We start from the raw sequence: 23,695 nt of genomic DNA on the forward strand, positions 1-23,695 counted from the left end.
TTTTTAGGGGAACCAATTATTTTGGAGTCTAGGAAACTCTTTTTTCCCCAAATCTCTTGAGAACCAACCGTGTGCAGTGAAATAGTGCAAGTAAGGTCAGGAGAAGAAAGAAAGGACCATTTACTGTTGGATTTAGTAATTGAAGCAAGTCTGAGATTTATGAGGCCATCTCCTGTGACCTGTCTTCCACTTTTACATAACTGATACACTTGCCAGATAACTTCATTAATGTCCTCCCTTAAGGTAGAGCCTGTGTGTTATAGGTGGTCATCATTACCCTTGAACTGATGGTGTTATGGAGCTCTTTCAGAATCAGCTCACAATCCTGAACTCTTCTTAGTGCAACTCTCCTTAGACAGCCAGAGAGGTACGTTAATCTCCAAATCAAGGTCCTATCAACAAAATACCTACCACAAAAATGGGTATTCCTAGAATAGTGAGTTTGCCTTTAAACTTCACTTTGAGCGAAAATAGCCAGTGAACAGTGGGACATAATAGGCCTGGTGCTTCTTGAGGTGTTTATTAAAACCAAAAGTAGGGGCGCCTGGGTGGCACAGTCAGTTAAGCGTCCGACTTCAGCCAGGTCACGATCTCGCGTTCCGTGAGTTCGAGCCCCGCGTCGGGCTCTGGGCTGATGGCTCAGAGCCTGGAGCCTGTTTCTGATTCTGTGTCTCCCTCTCTCTCTGCCCCTCCCCCATTCATGCTCTGTCTCTCTCTGTCCCAAAAATAAATAAACGTTGAAAAAAAAATTTTTTTTAAACCAAAAAACAAAAAAACAAAAGTAAATGGAACTGATGAGGGAGCAGCAAAAAGGAAACATTTCTGGGGACCGAAGACTTCTATCTGTAATAAGTGTACACACAGACAAGAGGATTTACCAAAGAGAATCCTAAAGGTCAAAGGAGAAGGGACAGGAAAATTTCCAGATGAAGATGCTCAGTTGTATGAAATAGTGCCAGAAAGGTCAGGAAAAGAAAGGACCAAGGAGTGGCCATTGACAGGGTTGTTGTTTTCTGGAGGAGGGTATCTGGCAGACGGGGCAAGTCCATTAGCCAAGCTTTGTGTCTGTTCAGCTGAAGAGACATCTTTTGCTAACTTGCTCAACAATATTGTATGAATTAGCTGTAGCTGCAGCCTTTGGATAGCTGGTACGGGAGCTGGGAAGGAGAGAAGGTAAAGGCTGTTCGCCTAGGCTGATGCACCCAAGTTGGTGACGAAGTAGGAGGCAGCAGGTCCACACTGCTTTGGGAAAGCTTGGCAGAGAAAGAAGTAGAGGACAGTAGCTGGAGAGACCGTTGTGATCAAGGGAAAGTTCTTTTGATAGCAAGAAACCTGTGTCTAGGTAGAAGAAAGGAGAGAGGGAGCCTCGTCAAGTTCAAGGTAAAGAGAATGTTTGTGAGAGCAAGTTTCCTGATGGTAGTAGGAGAAATTGAGAGTACAAGAGGAGCCTAGAAGGTTATTTGGTATCTCTTTTTACAAAGACATCTGGAAGGATAATGTGCGACCACTAACGACAATCCCACTGTCACCATGTTTTGCGCTTGTATGTGTTCAGTCATAATTTGTGTTTGCTCTGTCTTTTAGAATCTGCAGAAATCATTCTGAATGTATCTGATCTAGTAGACCTTTTGGTTCTATTAAAAGCCACTGATTTAGTGTGGGTTTAGAGTAGAACGAAATTTGGGTAGTGTCTGACTCCCGTGTAACCATATCCATCTGATAGAGTGGACTTTTCACCTCGAGCATCAGAATGCACTTCAGAAGGAAGGCTGTGGCTAATGAGGCAGGATGGTAAATGAAACAACTAAAGAGCCTTAAACAATGACCTAAATTTTAGTCAAAAGTGTGTGTATGAAGGAGTGGTATTCCTGAGATTCTTATTTAGGGGAGTAGGATATGGCTTGAGAAGAATAGAATTTTTGAAACAGTTTTTAGGAGGGGACCATGCTAGGGAAACAATACAAACATTTAGAATATTTAGAATAAATATTTAGGATAAACTTTTACTATTTCATTATAGTCATTGTGCCTCTTGTGTGCCAGGTTCAGTGTTTTAAGGTAAAGATTAACACTCTGATTTCTGTGATTTTTGCCTGGGACTGATGGTACAGTGGGACTATTGAGTTAAAAGCAAAGTAAACCTCTGTAAAGATAAGCGTGGTGAGTGGTGCCTCCTGGAACGCGGTCGCAGGAAGCAGTCTTGCAAGTGGTCTTACGAACGGCCTGAGCTTTAGCACCGAATTAGAGTTCTCTCCTCTGTCCATACGGCAGAATATGGCCACTCTGCCGCTCCCTTACTGGTTTAGGTTGTTTTTAGTGCTACCCAGTCTCTGACTTGTCTCTCTGTCTCAGTTCCAGATTCCCAGAAAGGCACTAAGGTTGTCTCTGCCTCGGTCACAGATCCAATCTTGAACATTCAGTCATGGCAATGGGATCACAGTTACATTGTGTAAATAGGACTTTTGGGTCTCACCCCGTCAGGTGATGGGTGACAAATGGTTATGAACTAAGAAGATGATCCTAAAGTATTCATTACAGAGAGGTTTACTTGGTCCCTAAGCATTTGTTCTTCATAGAAAGCTGCCTCAGATGGGCTTAGGGTTTAATGAAATGATGTTTTAAAGAGGTATGAGCAGTGACCAATGGGAGGTTAGAGGAAGAAACAGTTAATTTTGATAAGTTAGTAAAATTTTGATGAGATTAACTCAAGATAGAATTGAGTAGGGCCTCCGATGCATCCTTGTGACCCCTATATTATTTTTATTTCACAGTTAATGCCTGTTGTTGGATATTTCATTTTCATACAATCAGTGGGTTTTTTTAATAAACAGTTAAAACAGTTCAAAGTGAGCCTATAAACGAATAAAAAGTGCCTTCTCAATTTATGCATTTTATTTAAAATTTTAATTACTTTTCTCAAAAATGTAGGCGAACCACCCTTGGACAAAACAGGACACATTAAGGACACCAGTCAAGAAGACGGAGTTATCATCAGTGAACATGGTGAAGATGAAATGGACATGGAAAGTGAGAAGGAGGAAGAAAAGCCAAAAGCTGGTGGAGCTTTTTCAAATGCTTTATCTTCTTTGAATGTTCTCCGCCCAGGTGTGTGTTTGCAGATACTTGTCAGAAATGAAGGAGGCCCTCAAGAATGGGCCATGTGTAAAGATGGTTAAGGAAGGAGTTAGCTACGTGGTGTTTCTTGTGACATCCCTGTTTGCAGCCAAGGTGTTTCCTTTTGCAAATAAAGTGAGAGAAGTAGAAACTTGCCAGTTTTTCCAAGCTCATTGTCAGGCACTTTTGTTATCCAAAGCCAGTGTGGGACTTCAAGTAAATGGATAAATGGTACTAAAGTTTTGTTTTGTTTTGTTTTTTTAAAGTATTTCAGATTAAGACTTTAACTTTTTTAGAAGTGCTGCTAAAAGCAAAACTCACTGCAGTTAGTTTTATGCCCACACTTTCTTCCTTTTTACTTTTTTGTAGGAAATAGTTGGCAAATCTGTTTCCTGGGTAATAGGCTTTTGAGTAAAAAAGTGCTTAGAAAAAATGTCTGGCAGGAGAGGAACAGCTTAGTAAGTTAAGGTACATTTACATGATGGGATGTTACATAGCTATTAAAATAACATTAGACATGTGGCAAGGCGTTAATTTTTACTGGAGGTGAAAGGTCAGTTAGGTAGTAGATTATGCTTTATCTGTTTAGTGAATATTGTTAAGCTGTTAAAAATTATGCTTTGCCAAACAACAACATGGAAAAAAACTTAGTGTGTTTTAATATGAAAAAAAACTTAAGTACAGAATTATATATTCAGTATGCTTACAGGTGACCGGGAAACTATATGCAAGAGAAATATACTATAAATCTAATAGTTTTTTAAGGTGAGCTTGTGGGCAACTTTTTAAACTTATCTGCTTTCTATTTTAGTAATAGGGTTTGATTACTTTTCCTATTTCTTAAAAATGAAAAAAATTACAGTTAAAACAAAGCTGTGGTGGTGGATCTTCCCCCCATGCATATTGCCAGTATATGATTTATATATATATGTATATTTAGTGACTTTAGGTTTCCGTTTAAGCTAAATTAAAAAGAAAGCAGTTGGGTTACAGGCACAGTTGGGGAAAGGGGTACCAGCAACTAATGTTAGAACATCACTATGACATGGCTCTCTTGGTGAGGTTATTTTACCCTGCATATTTTCTTTTTATTTTTTTAATTTTTTTTTTTAATGCTTATTTATTTTTGAGAGAGACAGAGCATGAGTGGTGGAGGGGGAGAGAGAGAAAGAGAGGGAGACACAGAATCAGAAGCTAGCTCCAGGTTCCGAGCTGTCAGCACAGAGCCCTATGCGGGGCTTGAACTCACAAACTGTGAGATCATGACCTGAGCTGAAGTCAGCGCTTAACTGACAGAGCCATCCAGGCGCCCCATACCCTTTATATTTTCACAAAAATAGAAACTTCATACCCTAATACCGGCACATTTTACAATTCTTACCACTTGTTTCCAGGAGAAATTCCAGATGCAGCTTTTATACATGCTGCAAGGAAAAAGCGTCAAATGGCCCGAGAATTAGGAGATTTCACTCCTCATGACAGCGAGCCTGGGAAAGGCCGCCTTGTTAGAGAAGATGAGAATGATGCCAGTGATGATGAAGATGATGATGAGAAACGTCGCATAGTTTTTTCTGTGAAAGAAAAGTCACAGAGACAAAAAATTGCCGAGGAAATAGGTAACTTGATTTAAATAGTATAGTAAGCCTGTTGCATTGTATTAAATATTCGATACTGTATTCAGATTAAAAGTACCCACATTTCCTCAGCAATATCTAGTGTTTGAGGACCCTTTCTGCTTGGGTACCAGTGTCTTATTGGAATTTTTTGAAAACTGTAGCATGACTATGATGGCTCATGTTTATTGAGCACGTCCTGTGTGGCCAGTATCGTGTTAAGCACTTTACATGCATACATTTATATAATCAGCCTCGCATTCTTTAGAGGCCTTTACGTTCTGCTCTTCCCTTTGTTGATTTGACGTCAAGCTCACAGAGATTAGGAAACCTTCCTTGGGTGTAACTACCGCGTAATGCCTTCTGCTTCAAGGAATGCTGTGTCTAAGACAAGCAAGGGGTATCAAAGGAGAAGAGATCGTAATCAACATTTTAGTAAAACTGAGTTAATACCAATTGTCTTGCTTAATTTTTGTGAAGTATCAGGATAGCATCTCTTCCCTCCCTGCTTTTCTGGTATTTAATTTTCCCCACTGCTGTGGCTGCAGGCATTGAGGGGAGTGATGATGATGCTCTAGTAACTGGAGAACAAGATGAAGAACTCAGCCGATGGGAGCAGGAGCAGATAAGAAAAGGAATCAATATCCCTCAGGTAAGAACTAAAAGGTTAAACTTGAAAAATAGAAAGTACACAAGAAACTTTTTGTGCCTGTTTTGTGAAATCACAAAGATACTGAATTGAATCTTTGTCGTTCATCCAACTAACACAATGAAGAAAATTACGTGCAGGTACATATATTCGATAAGCTTTTAGAAGAAAGAAACTGTTGTTATCCTTTGCAACTTAACAGAGTGATGGTTTCTTAGACCAGTGTTTCTCCGAGTGATCCTTCAACCAGCAGCATCAGCATCAGCCGGAGGCTTGTTAGAAATGGCAAATGTTCACCCTCTTGAGACCTAGTGAATGAGAAACTGGGTTGGGGGCCCAGCCACCACGCTCGGGCCATCCTGGTGCACGCTGACTTTGAGAACCACTGTTGAGATAAAATCTTTCTTTCCTGTATAGCTTATTGCTTCTGACTTTAAAAATTATTTTGTGGAAGATGGATTTCTCTTCTCGTAATGTGAAAACTTAATTCAAAAACTTTGATGAAAAATCTCTTCGTCAGTAGTTAAAACAAGTTTTATTAAGTAGTACAGTGGAAGTGATCCATAAATGTAAACTGTTTTTGTTGCCAGTGTTTTGCATGCGTTTGGGTTATGTTAAGAAAATAGGGTACTTAGATGGCAGTTTCTAGTCTCTGCTTGTCTTTGTTTTCTAACTGTAGCAAGTCATTTATCCTCTTCCACTGATAACGTGATGGCTTTGGATTATTTTTTTATGTCCCTTCCTACCCAAACTTCTATGATATTCTGTTTTCCCCAAAATTATTAGAAATGAATTCAGTAGTCCCATACGAGTTAGAATGTTCATCCTGCCCTACTTTTGCTTGATTTTGAAGAACTTTGCAGTTATTTATTTCAATTAACATACTGTTTGGAAAATGGTGTATATTTTTGCAGTTTGTGCTTTTTAATCTCAAAGTCATGATTAACTGCTGGTTTTCATATATATCCCATTTCTTTTCTAGGTTCAAGCAAGCCAGCCCACTGAAGTGAATATGTACTACCAGAACACTTACCAGACGATACCTTATGGTTCATCCTATGGCATTCCTTATAGTTACACTGCCTATGGATCATCTGATGCCAAATCTCAAAAAACAGATAATACAGTCCCTTTCAAAACTCCCAGTAATGAGATGACTCCCGTTACTATTGATTTGGTAAAGAAACAGCTTAAAGACAGGTAGGGCAGATCAACTTCTTAAAGACCTGTCCTAGCTTTCAGTTCCCTCAGGCAACATGTAGTCTGGGGTAGCAGATGCAGAATGTCGGCAAAGAAGATTCACTGGCCCATCTTCAAAAGCTAAACAGAAGATGACTTCATACTTTGTTCTGCTCCCTTCTTGGATTACTTCTGTGGAAGCCTCGAAAAGTTATAAAAATGCCACTCCATGATCTTGTTGAAGACAGTTCTGAGTTTGTACCTCTTGGACTCTGAAAAAGTGTAGTCAAGATATGGGGGGAAAAGCGAAACAGATTTTGGTTAGCCCACCAAATAACTTGATGTGAAGTCTGTAAACTGCCTTTTTTTTTTTTTTGCTTTTTTGAGAAAAAAGCCGTGCAGATGAAAAGATGCCACTCCAAGCATTTTTGTATCTTAATAGTGGAACTAAATGCATTATTATAATATTGCAAGAGTCCTGACGGCGTAGACTTTTGGATGTAAATGTGTTATATTTATCCTTTTGTGTTCTTAAGGTTGGACTCCGTGAAAGAACTGCACAAAACGAATCGACAGCAGCATGAGAAACACCTGCAAAGCCGAGTGGACGCCACCAGGGCTATTGAGAGATTAGAAGGGTCTTCTGGGGGTGTTGGTGAACGGTATAAGTTTTTGCAAGAAATGCGAGGGTATGTCCAAGACTTGCTTGAGTGTTTCAGTGAAAAGGTAAGAATGCAAAAATATTAATCTCTTTGACTAAGGCAAAATTAGGGAGGTCTAGACGGCCTTGTGTAGATCATTTCTTGTATTTCTCAGAAAGTATCCACTGAGTTCAACTCTAGAAGTGATGAAAAGCCATGCTTCATTTTCCTCACTTCATTAGCGGCATTCTGTCTTGGGGGCGGCATAATGGCTTTGTTGAAAACAACAACAAAAAAGATAAAGCATATTTAAATAAGACTTTGGCAAGTCCTCTTTAACACAGTGGTATGTTATTGGCCTGCCCTGAATTATTAGAATATAAGGGACTCATCTGATGGAATTTTCTTTGGTATGGTTCCGGTCTAAACTTACCTTTAAACTGTTTCCACAAGTAATTCCAAATGTGTATAAAGTTACAAAATTTTATTAGTTTTTTTTTTTTTTAACTCTAAAAGTTGGTCACCATGGCTGCTGATACTTTTCATCTAAATAAGCCTATGCTTCATCGATTTCAGAAACCATTCATTGGTCATAATTTCTTTGAAGATCTCATTTCTTCCAAGTTCTTTTTTTTTTTTTTTTTTTTTTTTTAGTATGCCAGTCACTTGGCATAGTTTCTTGCATTTTAGTATACCATTTATTTGCATTTTTAAAATTCACTGCACACAGGATCCCCTTCTCAAACGAACTCCTAGTTGACTTTTCTTTTTTTAAGGTAAATATACGTGATGCATTGGTTTATAAGTATTTGTGGACTTTGTGACTTTATCTTTGAAAAAATAAAATACAGTCTTTGAATATCCTGTGTCTCAGCTTTCAAGTGATGCAGGATTAGAGGGCACACTTTTCCCTTTTTCTTAGCTGTGTGGTTTAGCATAGAATCCGTAAGCATAGTACGTTTAAAGGAGTATCTTAAGTTTTTATTGTCTCTGTTGATGACCTCAATCTATGAAAGCCAAAGGTCACCAGAGAATGGCTCTAGACTGTCTTCCTAATGGATCTTAAGGGTTGTAGCCAGTCTGTGGTCAGATGCAGCCCAAGAGCCTTCACCAAGCCTTGTCTGTAGGATTTGTCATGTTCTTGTCTTACCACCTGATTTCTGAAGAAGCAGCTATAGTCTGAGCTATGATATCCCTTGTGGCAGATCACTGGCTTAGGGCGACAAGTATGAGGGTGGGAAAGAAACAGGTTTGACGCTGCAGGGGGCTAGAGTCAAGGCAGGAAGTGGACTCAGGTGTCAGCTGGCGGTTGTGTCCTTCCCACCGATAAAGGCCTTTTGAGCCCAGCGGGCATAATGGAAGCTGCTGTCATAACCCTCTGTGACTAGAAGAAGGGTCATTGTCTTTGTAAGTGACGCTTACGCACCATACTTTGTAAGTGACGCTTGTCCCTGTGGAGTTTTTTCTTGAAGTATTGGAACCTTTGCCGTAGAATTTAATTTACTTCAGTAAACTTACATACTTGTAACTGTAGACTTAACTCCGAAAAGTTGACGGTAATATGGTAAACTAGATGATCCCATTTTTGCATTAAAGAGACTACTAGGACGTCTAGTTCATACAGTTTTCAATCGCTTACTATTTTAAAAATGGTTAGCAGGAGACTTTATTGATTGATTTCAATCACTATGTTCCTAGAGAAGTTGACTTCAGAGTGTACTTGTATGGTGTCACAGAGTCACTTAGATCAATGTTTTTGGAGAAGATCTTAAGTCTTGTATGTTACTTAAGTCTTGTATGAGCGGGGGAGGGACAGAAAGAGAGGGAGACACGGAATCCAAAGCAGGCTCCAGGCTCTGAGCTGTCAGCCCAGAGCCTGCTGCAGGGCTCGAACCCATGAACTGTGAGATCATGACCTGAGCCGAAGTCGGACACTTTACCGACTGAGACACCCAGGTACCCCTGTAGTGACTACATTTTCATTAAAACAGAGGCAGATGATCCTTTCTTTGAAGGATGAGTTATTTCATTTTGACATTTTCATATGCGTGGAGTTTTATTAAGAGGTTGCTGCTGAGTTAATGTCATAAATTGTCACCTTGGAAATGTTTAGGAGTAAGTAGACACATTTGAATTTCATTTTAGTTATACTATAAAAGTTTGTTTCAGGGTAGGGCCATAGAAAGATAAACATCGGTTTGGTTTTCTTCTGTTTCGTTCTAAAAGTTTAAGTAGTTTGAACTTAGGTTTTTTTAATTATTTGAAAATCATTTTAACTTTCCATCGTTTTGTTTCCCTATAGTCCCCTTCCTTGTGTTCTTCGCCTTAAATTTGGTCTTGAAATCATAATAGTCAAGAACAGTTTTGAGTTTGGAGAGGGTAAAGAAATTGTCATGGTGCATACTCTTGAGACAAATCGATATCGTTAAGAAACCTGAAAGAGCTGAAAACGCGTCTTGAAGTTTTTATTCTCAGAATTTTCTCGGCTTTGTTGAAAAGCACTCTAATGACCTAAACAGAAAAATTGCATTATCAGAATTTTAACTATAAATTGAATAATTAAATGCTGTTGGATGCCACCTGGGGTGTGTCGCTGTCACACTACGGGAGTGGCGACAGTCTCCGGGACACAAAGCGCACACCGTAGGTACACAGGCACCTACCTGTGTCTTCCGTCCTGTGTGGGGTGAAGACGTAAGGGGGTGGGAAGTGCAAGTCACAGGAATACAGCACTGACTGCCTTAAAAAAATTACTCCTTGTAAATTTTAAAGATCGAGTCCGCGGGCTCAGTTGTCTAAGATAATCAGTGCAGATCTGGGGGCCTTGTTGTCCGTGGTGTGGCCTATTTGAGATTAAAATAACTCCATCGGTTTGATCTCTCTGGGAACATTTGCTGCTTTTGCAATGGAATCATGCCAGTGTATAAAAGTGCTTTTATTACAGACATCTTTGAATTCCACCTGCCTTTTTTTTTTTATTTTCCATTTGCAGTCTGTTCAGTTCAGGAAGCTGCTGTCACACTTGGTGCCAGTGTTCCCAAACTCTAAATAATGTGTTTTCCATTTGCACTAACCGTCAGGAAACTAGAATTTCTGGTTTCCTCAGGTATGTGTAGTGGTCATTAGTGTTTTGTGAAAGTTTCATAGCGTTTGGTTATAATGTAAGATATTGATAAAGAGAAAGTGTTGTTTGTTCTTTTTAAGTTAGGTTTCATCCCGTAAGTTTTTTGTACTGTGTGTGAACCAAGTGAATGCTTAGCTGTGGATATGAACCTGGAAAAATTCATGGACTTTGTAAACTGATAATTCATGTGAGGAATTTTATTATTTTATGACAAAGTATGGGAAAATACATTTAATAGGAAGAGCTTTCTGACTTTGAGATACTGACTTTAGGTTAGTGAAGGCTAGAAGTTTTATTTGCCTTACTAACGTAAATGGATGCGGTTCGCATTTAAGAACGTGTCATCAGGCTGCGATGTGTTGTGACGTTACCGTAAGGTACTTGGCGCACATGAGTGGCGGAGCAGTTTAAGCGTCCAGAATTGGGCAGTGCGCAGACCCCCGCTCTTACCTGCTCGTGGAGCCCTGGCGTTTTTTCAGTATTGCATAGCGATAATGGTTTATTTTAAGCTACAAAACTTCTGAGGTAGATGATGCTGCTGAAAATCAAAAATGGACTTTAAAAGACTTGCAAGCACTTTATTCTGAAAGAAAAGCACTACGATTTTGACATTTCTTTACTTGCTCTCTTTACTAATACTGCAGCGTTAAGTTTCCTAACCAAACTTTTACTCCAATAACTAGGCACCGGACATTATAGCCCTATGTATGGATTAAAAGAAGAGATGGTTCCTAAACTTCGTAATACTGAATTGCTATTTGTGTCCCATTGGGAGTTCATGATTATTCTGTCCATAGAGGGTACTTTTTCAGAAATCCGGAAATAGAATGGAACCCTCAGATAAGTAAGCAACTGAAGAGTTTGGTGTTACGGAGTGTGTTGTATTTTTACAGGTGCCACTGATTAATGAACTTGAATCAGCAATACATCAGCTGTACAAACAGCGAGCTTCCCGCCTTGTCCAAAGACGACAAGATGATATTAAAGATGAATCTTCGGAGTTTTCAAGCCATTCAAGTCAGTCCATCTTGAAGGTTTTTATTATTCATTAAACAACCTTGTTTACCTAGTGCAGCCTAATTGAAAATTAGAGAGCTTATTAGCTTTTTTTTTTTTTTTTTAAACACATTTCCTTACTCTTGTGTCAGGTAGTTCTAAAACTTAACAGCATGTACTTGGATTGTGTTTAAGAAAATACAGCTTCACAAAGGAGCTCAAAAACATGCACTAGTCAATCTTACTCTTCTTTGAACCTATTTTTTCATTCTTTAGAGTATAGAGAAGACATCAGTATTTTATCTTAAAAAAACTATCATTTGGCTCCAATTGATCTTTCCCCCCATTTCATCCTGGTCACAACACTGATACAAATGCTGTTGGAAAGATTCTGGGTTCAGGGACTGAGAGATTCTGAAGAGGAGAGAAGGGGTTCTAATTACACAACAGATAATACCACTCCAAGATTAGGGGATTTTTGTACTTCATGCCTCAGAGAAAAGCAAAATTTTTTATTCTCTAGCTTGCCTTTTATAGTGGGTTTTTTAGTAAGTCATTTGATGGCTACAGTTTTTGAAATTTTAATGTAAAAGTTTAGAAATTCAGTTTATATTCCTTTCATTATAATATGTGTTATGAAAAACCAAAATTAATCAGAAAGCTCTTATTAAATAGCTTAGCTGAGGTTCTTTAACCAGATGTGTTAAAGCTTTTAATTCCATATTTCCATTGTGCTCCATATTCTTGGGTACTCTAAGAGGAATTGTCCTAGCATGGATTTCTTATAGCTTCTTTTTATCACCTCTTTGTTCCCTACGCCAGCAGTTCTGAACGGAAGTGTGAATCAGAATTACCCGGGGTATTAATTTAGAATGCAGGTTTCTTGGTCCTATCCCCAGAAGTTTTTGCTAGGTCTTGGATGGTGACCGTATCCTCATGTTGAACAACCACTCCAGGTGATGCAAGTGCGAAGGGCCCTAGTGTCGTTCTTTCTGAAAACAATACCTCGTCATACAGGGGGTCCTCTAAATTAGATGTTGGATCCCTGAGAAAACATCTTGTGTGCAGAATGGGTTTTAGAGCATTGGAGAGAGGTGGTGTTACGGCCCTCAGAGCTTTGACCTTTCTATTTTTGCCACACAAACTTAAATTGGATTATTGCCATATCGGGCACCTAGATGACTAATGCAGCCCTTCCAGATCACTTTTGATCCAGACAGAACCAGATTTCTGGGGCAGATTACAGGTAACCATTAGACCTATGAAGGGAAGTAATTCCTTTTTTAAGTTAAATGGTTTGTATGAGCTGTGCATTTTATCAGATACCTTTTCCTCCCTATAATCTGTTCTTTGTAACTTGGAGCTATTTACTTACATAGAATGGGAAGTAAAGATTAAATGATGTATGTTGATTAGATTGAGAGTCGGAAAGAAATTGAAAAGTAACGAGAAAGCGAAAAATACTACCTTAGAGGCGAGTATTCATTAATTGTCAAAGGTTTGAGGAAAATTACATAGGACGCTAAAACAAAAATCCCTGTAATTCATCTGTTGAGATTTGTGGACACTTAACCACAGTCACGGCATATAGTTCTTAGAGAAGTGAAGGAGGCTATCACTTGAGTCATCTACTCTCATGTCTCCTTTAGTGTCCTATACGATCTACCAATGTAGAGACATTTTAAATATTTGTTATAGTGGTGAATATTCTTGACGGTATTTCTTTAATGAAGGAGACCTCTTGAAGAGAGACAGGAATCATTTCTGTAGTTTGGGAGTTTAACTATTCCCCTTTGGTGTGTGAATTCACAATTGAGGTAGAACAGGGGCATCTTTTCTTGTTTATCGTGTTCATCTTTCTTAACAATTGCTGAACTCTGGAACATACTTCCTAATATCAGAGCTATTTTGAAATATGAATGAGTAACCCAGAAAGTCAGCTTTTAAAAAGAGTAGGGTCTAAGATAGGATACACTGAAGCAGAGGGCTAACTTGGGGGTTTGTGTTTTCTTTTGCTGCTGTTGGCGGCACATCTCCGATATCAGGGGAAAACAAATTCAAAAGCCTTAAATTGATGTCTTTTATTTGATGTATGACTTTCCCCGCATCTTATCCCTTAGCTTGTCTGCTTCTGTTACCATCCGTGTTTTACAGAGTATCTTCGTAAAACAAACGTAGAATTGAGGGAACTATTGCAGATAGATGTTTCCCCCACTCCTCCTTCTACCCCAGGCGGAAGATTAGAGGACTGTTCACTGGAGTAAGAGAATGGGTCCAGAGAAAGAGACACTTAACATCTGGGAGCCTCCAACAAGAAAGTTGACTTTCTCCCCGGTGTTCAGATGGAGATGCCTCTGTGAGGTACCTCCCACCTTTGTCCACAGAACTTCCAGTCTCCTTTCACATCAGGTAGTTAAGGATCAACAGAGAGAGTAACACAAGCAATAGAACCAAAGGGACCGAGGAAACAAAAACAATGCAGGTATCAGAAGAAAATTTAAAATATAATGGATATCCTTCGAGAGATAGTAGGAAGTGCCCTAGAGATGGGAATATTGTAAGAACCATCTCTTAGGAATTAAAAATATGGTAACTGAAATCAATAAATTTAAATTGGAAGGGTGGAAGCTATACTAGAATATTGCCCTAGAAAGTTAAAAAAAGAGACAGAAAATAGGCAAAAAAAGGAATAATTCTGCTTTGAAAGAGTGTTCGAGAAAGTATGTTAGTCTTGTTCAGATGCGGTTTTCAGTCTATGTTGATCCTGCCCTTGTTCTAAAAATTGTAGTAGAGAATGTCTACACAGCAGAATTAGAATAAATAGAATAAATTCTCAAACTCCTGAAACAAAGCTGTTTTCTCATCCTTCCTACCCAGGATTTCTTTTCTGTCATATCATTAGACATGTGATGCCTTAATTCCTTCCTTAGAAAAGTAATCTATAATTTTCTCTTTGCACAGGTAATTTTGGTTTTTAATTTATTTGGTCATCATGATAGCGTCAACTAGTTCTGTTACTTAGATACAAAAGTAGTGATTAAACCCAGTCATATTTACATAGGGTTGTTGAACTCTCTTTATTTTTTCTACTCCTTTTCATGGGAACACAGAATAATACTGAGATTTGCTCTGAACTAGAAAACTGTCTGGTTTACCAGTTACTGCGGAAGCCTGCTGTTGAGATTAGCAAACAGTCTATCATTATGGCTTATTCTGTGCAAACTCTTTCCTCAAGATTGCTGAAGGAAGGCTTTTAATTTTCACTGTTGTTGTTTTACAGATAAAGCTCTGATGGCACCAAATCTCGATTCCTTCGGGCGAGATCGGGCACTGTATCAAGAGCATGCAAAACGTAGGATTGCAGAACGGGAGGCCAGGAGGTAATTCTCAGAATGCTTGCTGTTGGTTCGTTTGCAAAGGGAGGAGCCTCTTGTATCTGGTTTGGGAACTTGCTGTTTGTTATTTAGGACTCGTCGTAGACAAGCCAGAGAGCAGACCGGTAAGATGGCAGATCACCTCGAAGGCCTTTCCAGTGATGATGAAGAAACTTCCACAGATATTACAAACTTCAATCTGGAAAAAGGTTAGACATTTATTTGGAAATGACGTTTTATTGCCAGTTTGGTTTCTACTTAGGTGTGGTTTTTACCACGAGATGATTTGAAGTTTTGTGGCCTCTGCGTTAGAATCAGCCACTTTTTTCTTAATTGTAAAAATAGGCACCCGTTTTTATTAACTGAATATCGTGATGAATTCTCAAAACTAGTGGTGACACCTTGTCTTGGAGTTTATTTAGTACTTGCATAATAAAACGGTATTAATCTCCAGAATTGTAGAATTTTAAGTGACCAAAAAAAAAAAAAAAAAAAAAGTCAGATCCTAGGATAGCCCTAATGCAGCCTGTCCTGGAGAGGCAGAGCTGGGCAGTAGGACACTCAGCCCTGAAAGAAACTCCTGATTTGGGGAGTCCCGAATAATTTCAACCCAAGGGGAGTGGTTAGTACTGTTATGTGCCAGTCATTTCTAGAAGAATCTTCCTTTCCTGCCATTGGTTGTGGTTATTTGGAATTATGTTGGCTGCAGGCCATTTGGAATGTAGTTAGAGAAGCTTCTTTTTCTCCCACCTTTTTATAGTGAATATGTTTAAACATAGAGAAACTGGAAAGAATAGCACTGTGATCCCATGTGCGTATCACCCGGATTCAACAATTCTTACCAAACCAAGTTTTCCTTAGTTCTTTGGGTGTGTGTGTGTGTGTGTGTGTGTGTGTGTGTGTGTGTGTGTATTGCTGAACCATTTGAATATAGCCTACACATCATGATACTTTCCTTTCAACACTTTAGCATGTTTAACTGAAAATTCTTAATATTGTGTTTATTTAGCAGCAGCTCCCCCGAAATGAAACTCTTGGGACTGTTTTTGTGGGTGGTTGTGTCTTTTCCAAACTGGGATCCACACGAGATTTCATGCCCTGCATTTGGTTGTTCCATTTTTTTCCCTAGGATTAATGAATGTCCATGAGTACCTTACACATATACACTCCCCTGTTATTTGTTTGTTTAAGACATTAAGTTTTTGAAGAGACCAGGTCACTTACCTTGCAGAATTTCCAACATTTTGTTTCCTCATGGATTAATTTGTTTTTCGATTCACCGAATTTCTGTGTAAACTGGCATTTAGGTCTGAAGACTTGATTAGATTCAGGTTAAGCTTTTGTTTCGGCAAGAATACTTCATACAGGATGCTGCTGCGTATTGCAGAATATGAGATGACAGATGTTAGATTGTCCGGCTATTAGTGATGTTAAGATCCATCTTGAGAATTAGGTTGTCACTGTTCGGTCTCACCATTAAAAGATTCCCCTTTCCCAAGTCTTCAGCAGCATCAAATCACTTTCCACCTAAAGATCTAGCATCCATTTTGATACTTGTCCATGTCAGTTCTCACAGTCACCCACAGACCTTGAAAGAAGTGAAAATGATCGTTCACTGATTGTGATGCCCTTCTGATATTTATACGGTGATTGTGGACTGAAGAGCTTGGAGCAAAGTTTGCACTTCACGCAGTTACTCATGGTTAATCTACTGTAGTGACTGAAATGGGCATTGACTTGTTGGGGGACTGGTGGTATTTAACTAAACTCTAGGAACAGGAAATGGTACATCTGGGAACTGCAAAGCTAAGACTGCCTGCACTCTGGTTTGCAGAACAGACATTTGAAAACCTAAACTTGCGTTCCTCCCTTCTGTTAAATTGCAATTAATAATGATTCCTCTGTTAATGAGCCTGACTGATACTCGGGCTACAAAGAAAATGTGGAAAATACTGAATTCTGAGTTTCCTACCACATTGTAAGTTATGGCTCTCTCTGGGGTTTTTGTTTGTTGTTATTGTTGTCCTTAGATCGCATTTCGAAAGAGTCCAGCAAGGTTTTTGAAGACGTACTTGAAAGTTTCTATTCAATCGACTGCATTAAATCCCAATTTGAAGCATGGCGTTCAAAATACTATCTGTCCTATAAGGATGCTTATATCGGCCTTTGTTTGCCAAAGCTGTTCAACCCCCTCATACGGCTGCAGCTTCTCACTTGGACTCCTCTTGAGGTGAGTGGCTTGTGTCACTGTTAGAAAACAGTATAACACCATGCCTGGGTAATTTTAATCTCAAAGCTAGAGATGTAAGTTGGAGCAAAATACTTTTCAGGGGAGATAGGGCACAGGGCTATAATCCAAATTCAGCTGGGTGTAGAGTCATGGTTTTTTATCTCTATTCCTTCTCAAGAGAGCTGTTTATTACTTTCAAGTTATATACAGTGCTTTTCTTGGTCAACTAAAGTTGCATGTAGTGATACTGGGATGTGAACGTGAATGAACACTAAGAATTTGGTCCTTTGATCCTAGAAAAACTTAGAACCTCATGGGAAAGATTAGTGAGGAGGGTGTGAAATGACCTGAACTAAGTTGGGTGGTAATGGAAAATTGGGAGGATAAGACAAACCGATACGTTTAGGAGGTGGAATCAGTAGGACCTGTTGGCCTGGGATGTACATAAGGGAGGAGACGAGAAGTGCCTGTATGCGTTCAGTGGTCCTGTTTAAGAAAGAGTTTTGGAAGTTCCCAGCATGGGGACGGAGGCATGGCATGAATGAGATTGGCTGGGTTGAATGTGTCAACTGTAGGGAAAAGAGGGCTAGGTTGACACCCTGCAAACTGAAAAAACTGTGAGCTCTGGGAACCAACCATTCAGCTGCCAGCTCCCGGTCGCTCTTCGCCGGACCTTGTGGAGTTTCACCCTGTGCACGTGTGCCTTGGTATACAGCAAAGGCTCAAGGGGACTTGTGTGCGCTCTGGAGTTCTTTTTCTGGGTAGCTCCCTCCTCCACCCCGTAGCTTCTGGCTGTCTCCGCCTCCCTGAACTCTAGTTCTTGCCTCCGCAACTGAGCAAGACTGCTCTGCACCCCCCACCAGGGGCTCACTCATTTGATTCTGTTTTCAGGGGTCATGGTCCTGTACTGCCTGTGGTCCAGTGTCTGAAAATAGATGTTTCATAGATTTTGTTCAGTGTTTAGTTGTTAGCGACTGAAGCTTAAATCCTGTTCCTCTTGTTCTTATCATGGCTAGAAGCAGAAACAGCAACTGTTTTAAGTGTTTAGCTTTTTAATATTGTTTTTTTCTAGGCAAAATGTCGTGACTTTGAAAACATGCTGTGGTTTGAATCTTTGCTGTTTTATGGTTGTGAAGAACGAGAGCAAGAGAAAGATGATGTAGATGTTGCACTGTTGCCTACAATTGTGGAAAAGGTGATTCTTCCTAAACTAACAGGTAGGGATATCTCATTTGAACATTTAAACACATTGGGTTTTCAAATCTGTTTTGAAGAATTTTAACCAGAGTGTGTTTCCTCATAGAAGTAATAATTACAAATGATAAACAATTACAAATAATTACAACCACCTGGCCCAGAGAAGGCTAAAGGGTGGATGTCTCTTAACTGAGTAGTTGAAGACCCCTTTGGGGTAGGCCTGGCATTGGAGGCAGTAATGGATTCATAGATGAATTTTAGAGAAGCAAAATGAAGCAAACCTGAATACATAGTTTGAGGGCAGGGAATGGTTATGCATTTTCCTGGGAGCAACTTCATTACTTCTATCAATTTCTCAAAAAAAGATTAGGAATCATTGGTATGGGAACCTATTTAAAATACTAAAAATAAGATTCAAGTTTGGTTAGGAATTCTTGATGCCGGGACATCTAGGATTTAGAAGTCCTCCCCTTTATTATTACCGAGCAGCAGAAAATAGAATGAATCTATGCCCTCCCCACATGTGCCTAATCTTCAGGGTTCCCACAGTTAAGAGGACAAAGAAGACTGGGGCTTATTATACTCTAGAGAGAGAAAAAATAAATCAGGGTTGGCGTTTATAAGTTGAAGACTGCTTGACAGATTTAAGTCGGCTGCAATCTACTTCTGTATCTCAACACCTTACTTTTCTCTTAATAGTAATAGCTGAAAATATGTGGGACCCTTTTTCTACAACACAGACTTCAAGAATGGTTGGGATTACATTAAAATTAATAAACGGATATCCTTCAGTAGTGAATGCAGAAAACAAAAATACACAGGTAACTTAATTCTTTATTATCAGTGGAAGGTTTTTTTCTCCCCTCTCCTTTCAAAATGAGCAAGAGCTGAGGGAGTGAGTGGTTATGTTCTAAGCCTTGCCAGAAAATCTGATTCCCTCAGGCCATCTGGTCCTTTATGGCCTGAAATGTACAAAATTTGAGATCACAGTTTGTAGCTTTTAAATCCCTCTGGCAAGGTGATGTCATTAGTCCAGGTAGCTTCCCACCTGTGCTCTTCTCTGCTGCTCCTCACTGCCCCACCCCCCACTAATCAAAAAAACCGCATTTTTATGGAAAAAGAAAAATGTAAAACTATTAGGATGGGTAACAGTTGATGATTAAAATGCTAAAACATAGAGCAGCGTATAAAACCACAAGGTTTTATAGTAGTTTATATAACTAGTTTCCGAACTTCAGATTGCTGCCATCCCTCTGGACATTCTTAGGTGCTGTTTAGACACTGAAAAGTGCTCTTTATCTTGTTTTCACTGACTTCATTTTGAGAAGAACCAGATTACGTGTCTGATCGTAAATCTTAGTAATATGGTAGACTTGAAGGGTTTGTAGATTTCTAAGTGGCGTCGTTGCTTGGTAGTTGAGGGATAAATGAGGAGTAGGGAGTATTAAAGACCTTAACGCTTGCAGTGAGAAGGGAGAAAATTGGAGAAGACGGTTTACTCGAAATTGAATACTTGATCATATGATTTAGAATATGGCTTGTTTTTATTTCTTAAAATTTAACTTTTATCATAACCCTTCTTAAAATGTGTGATCTGCTTTTAATTCTTTAGGTGTACCTAAAAGCACTTTTACTAAGAATGAGGAGAACTTTAGATGATGATGTATTCATGCCCTTATATCCCAAAAAGTAAGTAACTCTTAACATTAAGGGTGATGATAATATTGGGGGTGCCTGGCTGGCTAGTGACTAGAGTGTGTGACTCTTAATCTCAGGGTCCTCAGTTTAAGCCCCACGTTGGGCAGGGAGCCTACTTTAAAAACAAAAAAGTTTTAAAAAGATGATCTTCTCCATTATCTTCGGAGAAGGTTTCTTAAATTCTAGAAAAACTAAAGGTAGCTTGAAATATAAACTTTATCTATTTGGTGTAAGCCTGTAGCCCAAAGACACTAGCTCAGTGGAGAAATTGTTCCCTTAAGCAGAATAAAGCTAGTAATGCTTTTTGTTCTCCCTTTCTGCCTAAAATATATTTCCATTTTCTTTTAAACCTATCTTCTGGAATAGTTACTTGGAAATTTGAGAAGTTAATTCTTTTGTTCACCTATTTTACTTGTAGAAATCTTTTCTAGGAATCAGCACTTACAATGTGTTTGCTCATGTTTCTTTTTTCATAGTGTCTTGGAAAATAAAAATTCTGGGCCTTATTTGTTTTTTCAACGACAGTTTTGGTCTTCAGTTAAGGTATGTGCCTCTAGGCTCTCCAGAAGACTTCAGATTTTGTTTGACTCCTATACTTTGAAAAGTAATTTGGTATTTGATTAAGTAACTCTATGGACTTAGATCGATGTCTGTATCCAAACTCCATTTTAAATTAGTTTTGTTCCAAAAGTTTATTCGGGTTTGATGTTTCCACACTAGAAGATGCATTCTGAGTTCGAAAGCAAGGTCCAAGCCAGCCAGCAAACTGCCTTGCTAAACCACAGTTAATTTATTCAGCAAGGAGAACACCAGTTACTTTTCTGAGTTGGGAAAAATAGCACTGAATATGCCAGAAGTGGAGGCTCGTGGAGCTTTTGTAATCTAGCACAGTTGGTGGTAAATAAGCATTATCTCAGGTGTGATGAATCGTGAAAGGAGAAATTCAAGGAAGTAAGGGAGCATATGACAAGAGGCACAGAAACCTTGACTAGTGAGTCACAGAAGATCCTCCACCACCACTCTGAGGAAGTGGTATTTAGGTTATAGGAGTTGGCACTGAGATGAGAGACAGCAGCACACACTGGGAAAACTGAGAAAAGTCCAAGAGGGCTGGACTTAGGGAGGAGATGAGCTGTCCGGATGATACAGGCACTGTCATTTACATATAGACATGTATTCACCACCCAGATCAAGATGCGTAACACTCCTACCATCTCCCCAAATCTCCCATGCCCCTTTGTAGTTAACACCATCCCTGCACCATGGCGATCCCTTCCTTTTTCTTGTCCTATGGTTGTCTTTGTAAGGGTGTCTTATGAATAGAATCATTTATGGAATACTTTTGAGTCTGGCTTCATTCACTTAACAATGCATTTGAAATTTCTCAGTATTGTCATGTGTTATTGGCAGATTATTTCTTTTTTTTGCCAAGTAGTATTCCTTTGTAAGGTGAATATGCCACAAGTTGCTGTATTTTTTTTTTAAGTTTATTAATCTGTTTTGAGAGAGAGAGAGAGAGAGAGAGAGAGAGGCCCAAGCAGGCTCTGCACTGTCAGCGCAGAGCCCAGTGTAGGGCTCGAACCCACAAACTGTGCGATCGTGACCTGAACCAAAACCCAAGAATTGGATGCTTAACTGACTGAATCACTCAGGAGCCCCACTGTATTTTTTTAAATCCATTCCCCAGTTGAGGGATACTGGATTGTTTCTGGTTTGGAGTGATTATGAATAAAGCTGTAAGCATTTGCAGACAGGTTTTTTCTGGATACGTAAGTTTATGTACGTTTCACTTGGGTAAATACCTAGGCAAAGCAGTTTTTTCAGATCAGCGATACGTTAACGTTACCCAGTTACCCCTCACTCTCACCACAGACCATGTCAGTTTTGGGTTGTTTTTCTTTGAAGTCATTCTACAAGATGTATAGTGGTGTCCTTTTAATAGTTTTAATTTGTATTTCTCTAATGCCCGATGGTGTTGAGCAGATTTTCATGTGTTTATTTGCCATTTGTGTATGTTCTCTGATGAAGCCTCTGTTCAAATCTTTTGCTCATTTTTAAAAAAATGTCTTACTCAGCTTTGAGTTCTGTATTCTGGATACAAATTTTTTATCAGGTGCATGATTTGCAAAGAATTTTTCGTTCCTAGCATGTGGCTTGTCTTCATTCTCTTAGCAGTTTTTCAAAGTACAGAAATTCTGTTTTGATTAAGTCCGGGTTATGACCGTTTCCTGAGTGGGTTGTGCTTTGGGTGTCATATCTAAGAAATGTTCACCTAACACAGGACTACAAAGTTTTTCTCCTATTCTTTTCATCTAGATTGTTCTTAGTTTCGGGGTTTACATTTAAGCCTCCGATCCCTTTTGAGTTAATTTTTATATAGGATGTGGGGCCTGGATTGAAGTTTGTTTGTTCTAGAACTGTTGGTTTGAAAAGGCTTTTCAAAGGCTTTTTCTTTTTTAAATTAAAAAAAATTATTTTAATTCCAGTATAATTAAATACAGCATTATATTGGCTTCAGGTGTGCAATATAGTGGTTCAGCAATTCTGTATGTTCCTCAGTGCTCACCATGATACATGCACTCCTTAATCCCCACCCTTCCACCTCCCCTCTGGTAACCATCACTCTGTTCTCTGTAGTTGAGTCTGTTTCTTGGTTTGTCTCTGTCTCTCAGTTGTTTTGTTTTGTTTTGTTTTTCCCTTTGCTTGTTTCTTAAATTCCATTTATGAGTGAAATCCTAGGTATTTGTCTTCCTCAGACTGATTTCTTTCGCTTAGCATCATATTCTCTAGCTCCATCCGTGTTGTTGCAAATGGCAAGATTTCATCCTTTTTTATGGCTGGATAATGCTCCATCGTGTATACACACATCTTCTTTATCCGCTCATCCATCGGTGGACACTTGGGCTGCTTCCATAATTCGGCTATTATAAATAATGCTAAGTTGTCCATTCTTTATTGAATTGCTTGTGTACCTTTGTTGAAAATTAGTGTGGGTCATGGAAGGGTTTTTAGCAGGGAAGTGACATGGACAGATTGCCATTTTCAAGTTGCTTTGGCTGTTGTGTGGCTAATGGTCAAAGCTGGGAAGAACAGTACTAATGAAAGTTTATCGTGTATGTACCACGTACGGAGCACTGTGCTACGTCCTGTATCGTTTATCTTTTCGATTCCTCACAAGAGCCTGTGAGCTATTGTTTCCACTCCACTGATGGGACAGTTAGGCCCAGAATAACCTGCCCAGGATCATTCCTTTGTTCACTATAGAAATGGGGTCTAACTCAGGCCAGTCTGACTGATGAGCAGCTCTTCTCAACCGGGTTCTGTGAAACAATCATTAAAGCCCTGAGTCCTCCGTTGTGCATAATAAATTCTCTTTTCCATAATTCTAGAATGGTATGTACCATCCTTGGGAAAATTAAGGGGTCACTCAAATCATTTTCTGTAGGTTTTAGTTCTCTCACAGAACCCTGCTTGAGAAAGACTACTCCAGAGCATATGCTCATAATCACTTGAGTAACTGCAGGGTCCAGAAAGAGACTATGGCAGCTTAGATTGGGGGTAGCAACAGGAATTGAGAGAAATGGGCAGAATGGATGGAGGTGAGGTCAGAAAACTTGAGGGAGAGGGGAATAATGACATCCAAGCTCCTGGCCTGATCAGGTGGTTGGATAATGTTAACATTTACAGAGATGAGAAATATTGAGAAACTTGGAAATTTTTATGGTGGGATGGGCTGGGGACTCCCATTTTATAATAATGCATTCTGTCCTTTTTAAGGATGGTTGTGGGACTCACTTAAGCATGATTTTGAATGGAGGACATTTATCTAAGAGTCGGTACTTGCCCAGTAGTACTTTCTATTATGATGGAAGATGTTCTG

The 23,695-nt window shown here is 39.3% G+C and overlaps 1 protein-coding gene across 1 annotated transcript in view; it reads left to right on the forward strand.

Moving 5' to 3' along the window:
• PAXBP1 (PAX3 and PAX7 binding protein 1) overlaps window positions 1-23,695 on the forward strand; it is a 34,374-nt gene that overhangs the window by 3,726 nt on the left and 6,953 nt on the right. Inside the window, exons 3-15 of the mRNA XM_040484025.1 lie at window positions 2,929-3,105; window positions 4,509-4,730; window positions 5,276-5,379; window positions 6,359-6,576; window positions 7,092-7,281; window positions 11,214-11,337; window positions 14,597-14,696; window positions 14,784-14,899; window positions 16,721-16,920; window positions 17,993-18,137; window positions 18,817-18,938; window positions 19,730-19,806; window positions 20,292-20,358. Coding sequence (XP_040339959.1) covers window positions 2,929-3,105; window positions 4,509-4,730; window positions 5,276-5,379; window positions 6,359-6,576; window positions 7,092-7,281; window positions 11,214-11,337; window positions 14,597-14,696; window positions 14,784-14,899; window positions 16,721-16,920; window positions 17,993-18,137; window positions 18,817-18,938; window positions 19,730-19,806; window positions 20,292-20,358 — 1,862 coding nt within the window. The remainder of the gene's footprint in view (window positions 1-2,928; window positions 3,106-4,508; window positions 4,731-5,275; window positions 5,380-6,358; window positions 6,577-7,091; window positions 7,282-11,213; window positions 11,338-14,596; window positions 14,697-14,783; window positions 14,900-16,720; window positions 16,921-17,992; window positions 18,138-18,816; window positions 18,939-19,729; window positions 19,807-20,291; window positions 20,359-23,695) is intronic.

This window comes from Herpailurus yagouaroundi, unplaced genomic scaffold (genome assembly GCF_014898765.1).
Source record: "Herpailurus yagouaroundi ecotype Mexico unplaced genomic scaffold, PumYag 162, whole genome shotgun sequence".
Taxonomy (NCBI): Eukaryota; Metazoa; Chordata; class Mammalia; order Carnivora; family Felidae; genus Herpailurus; species Herpailurus yagouaroundi.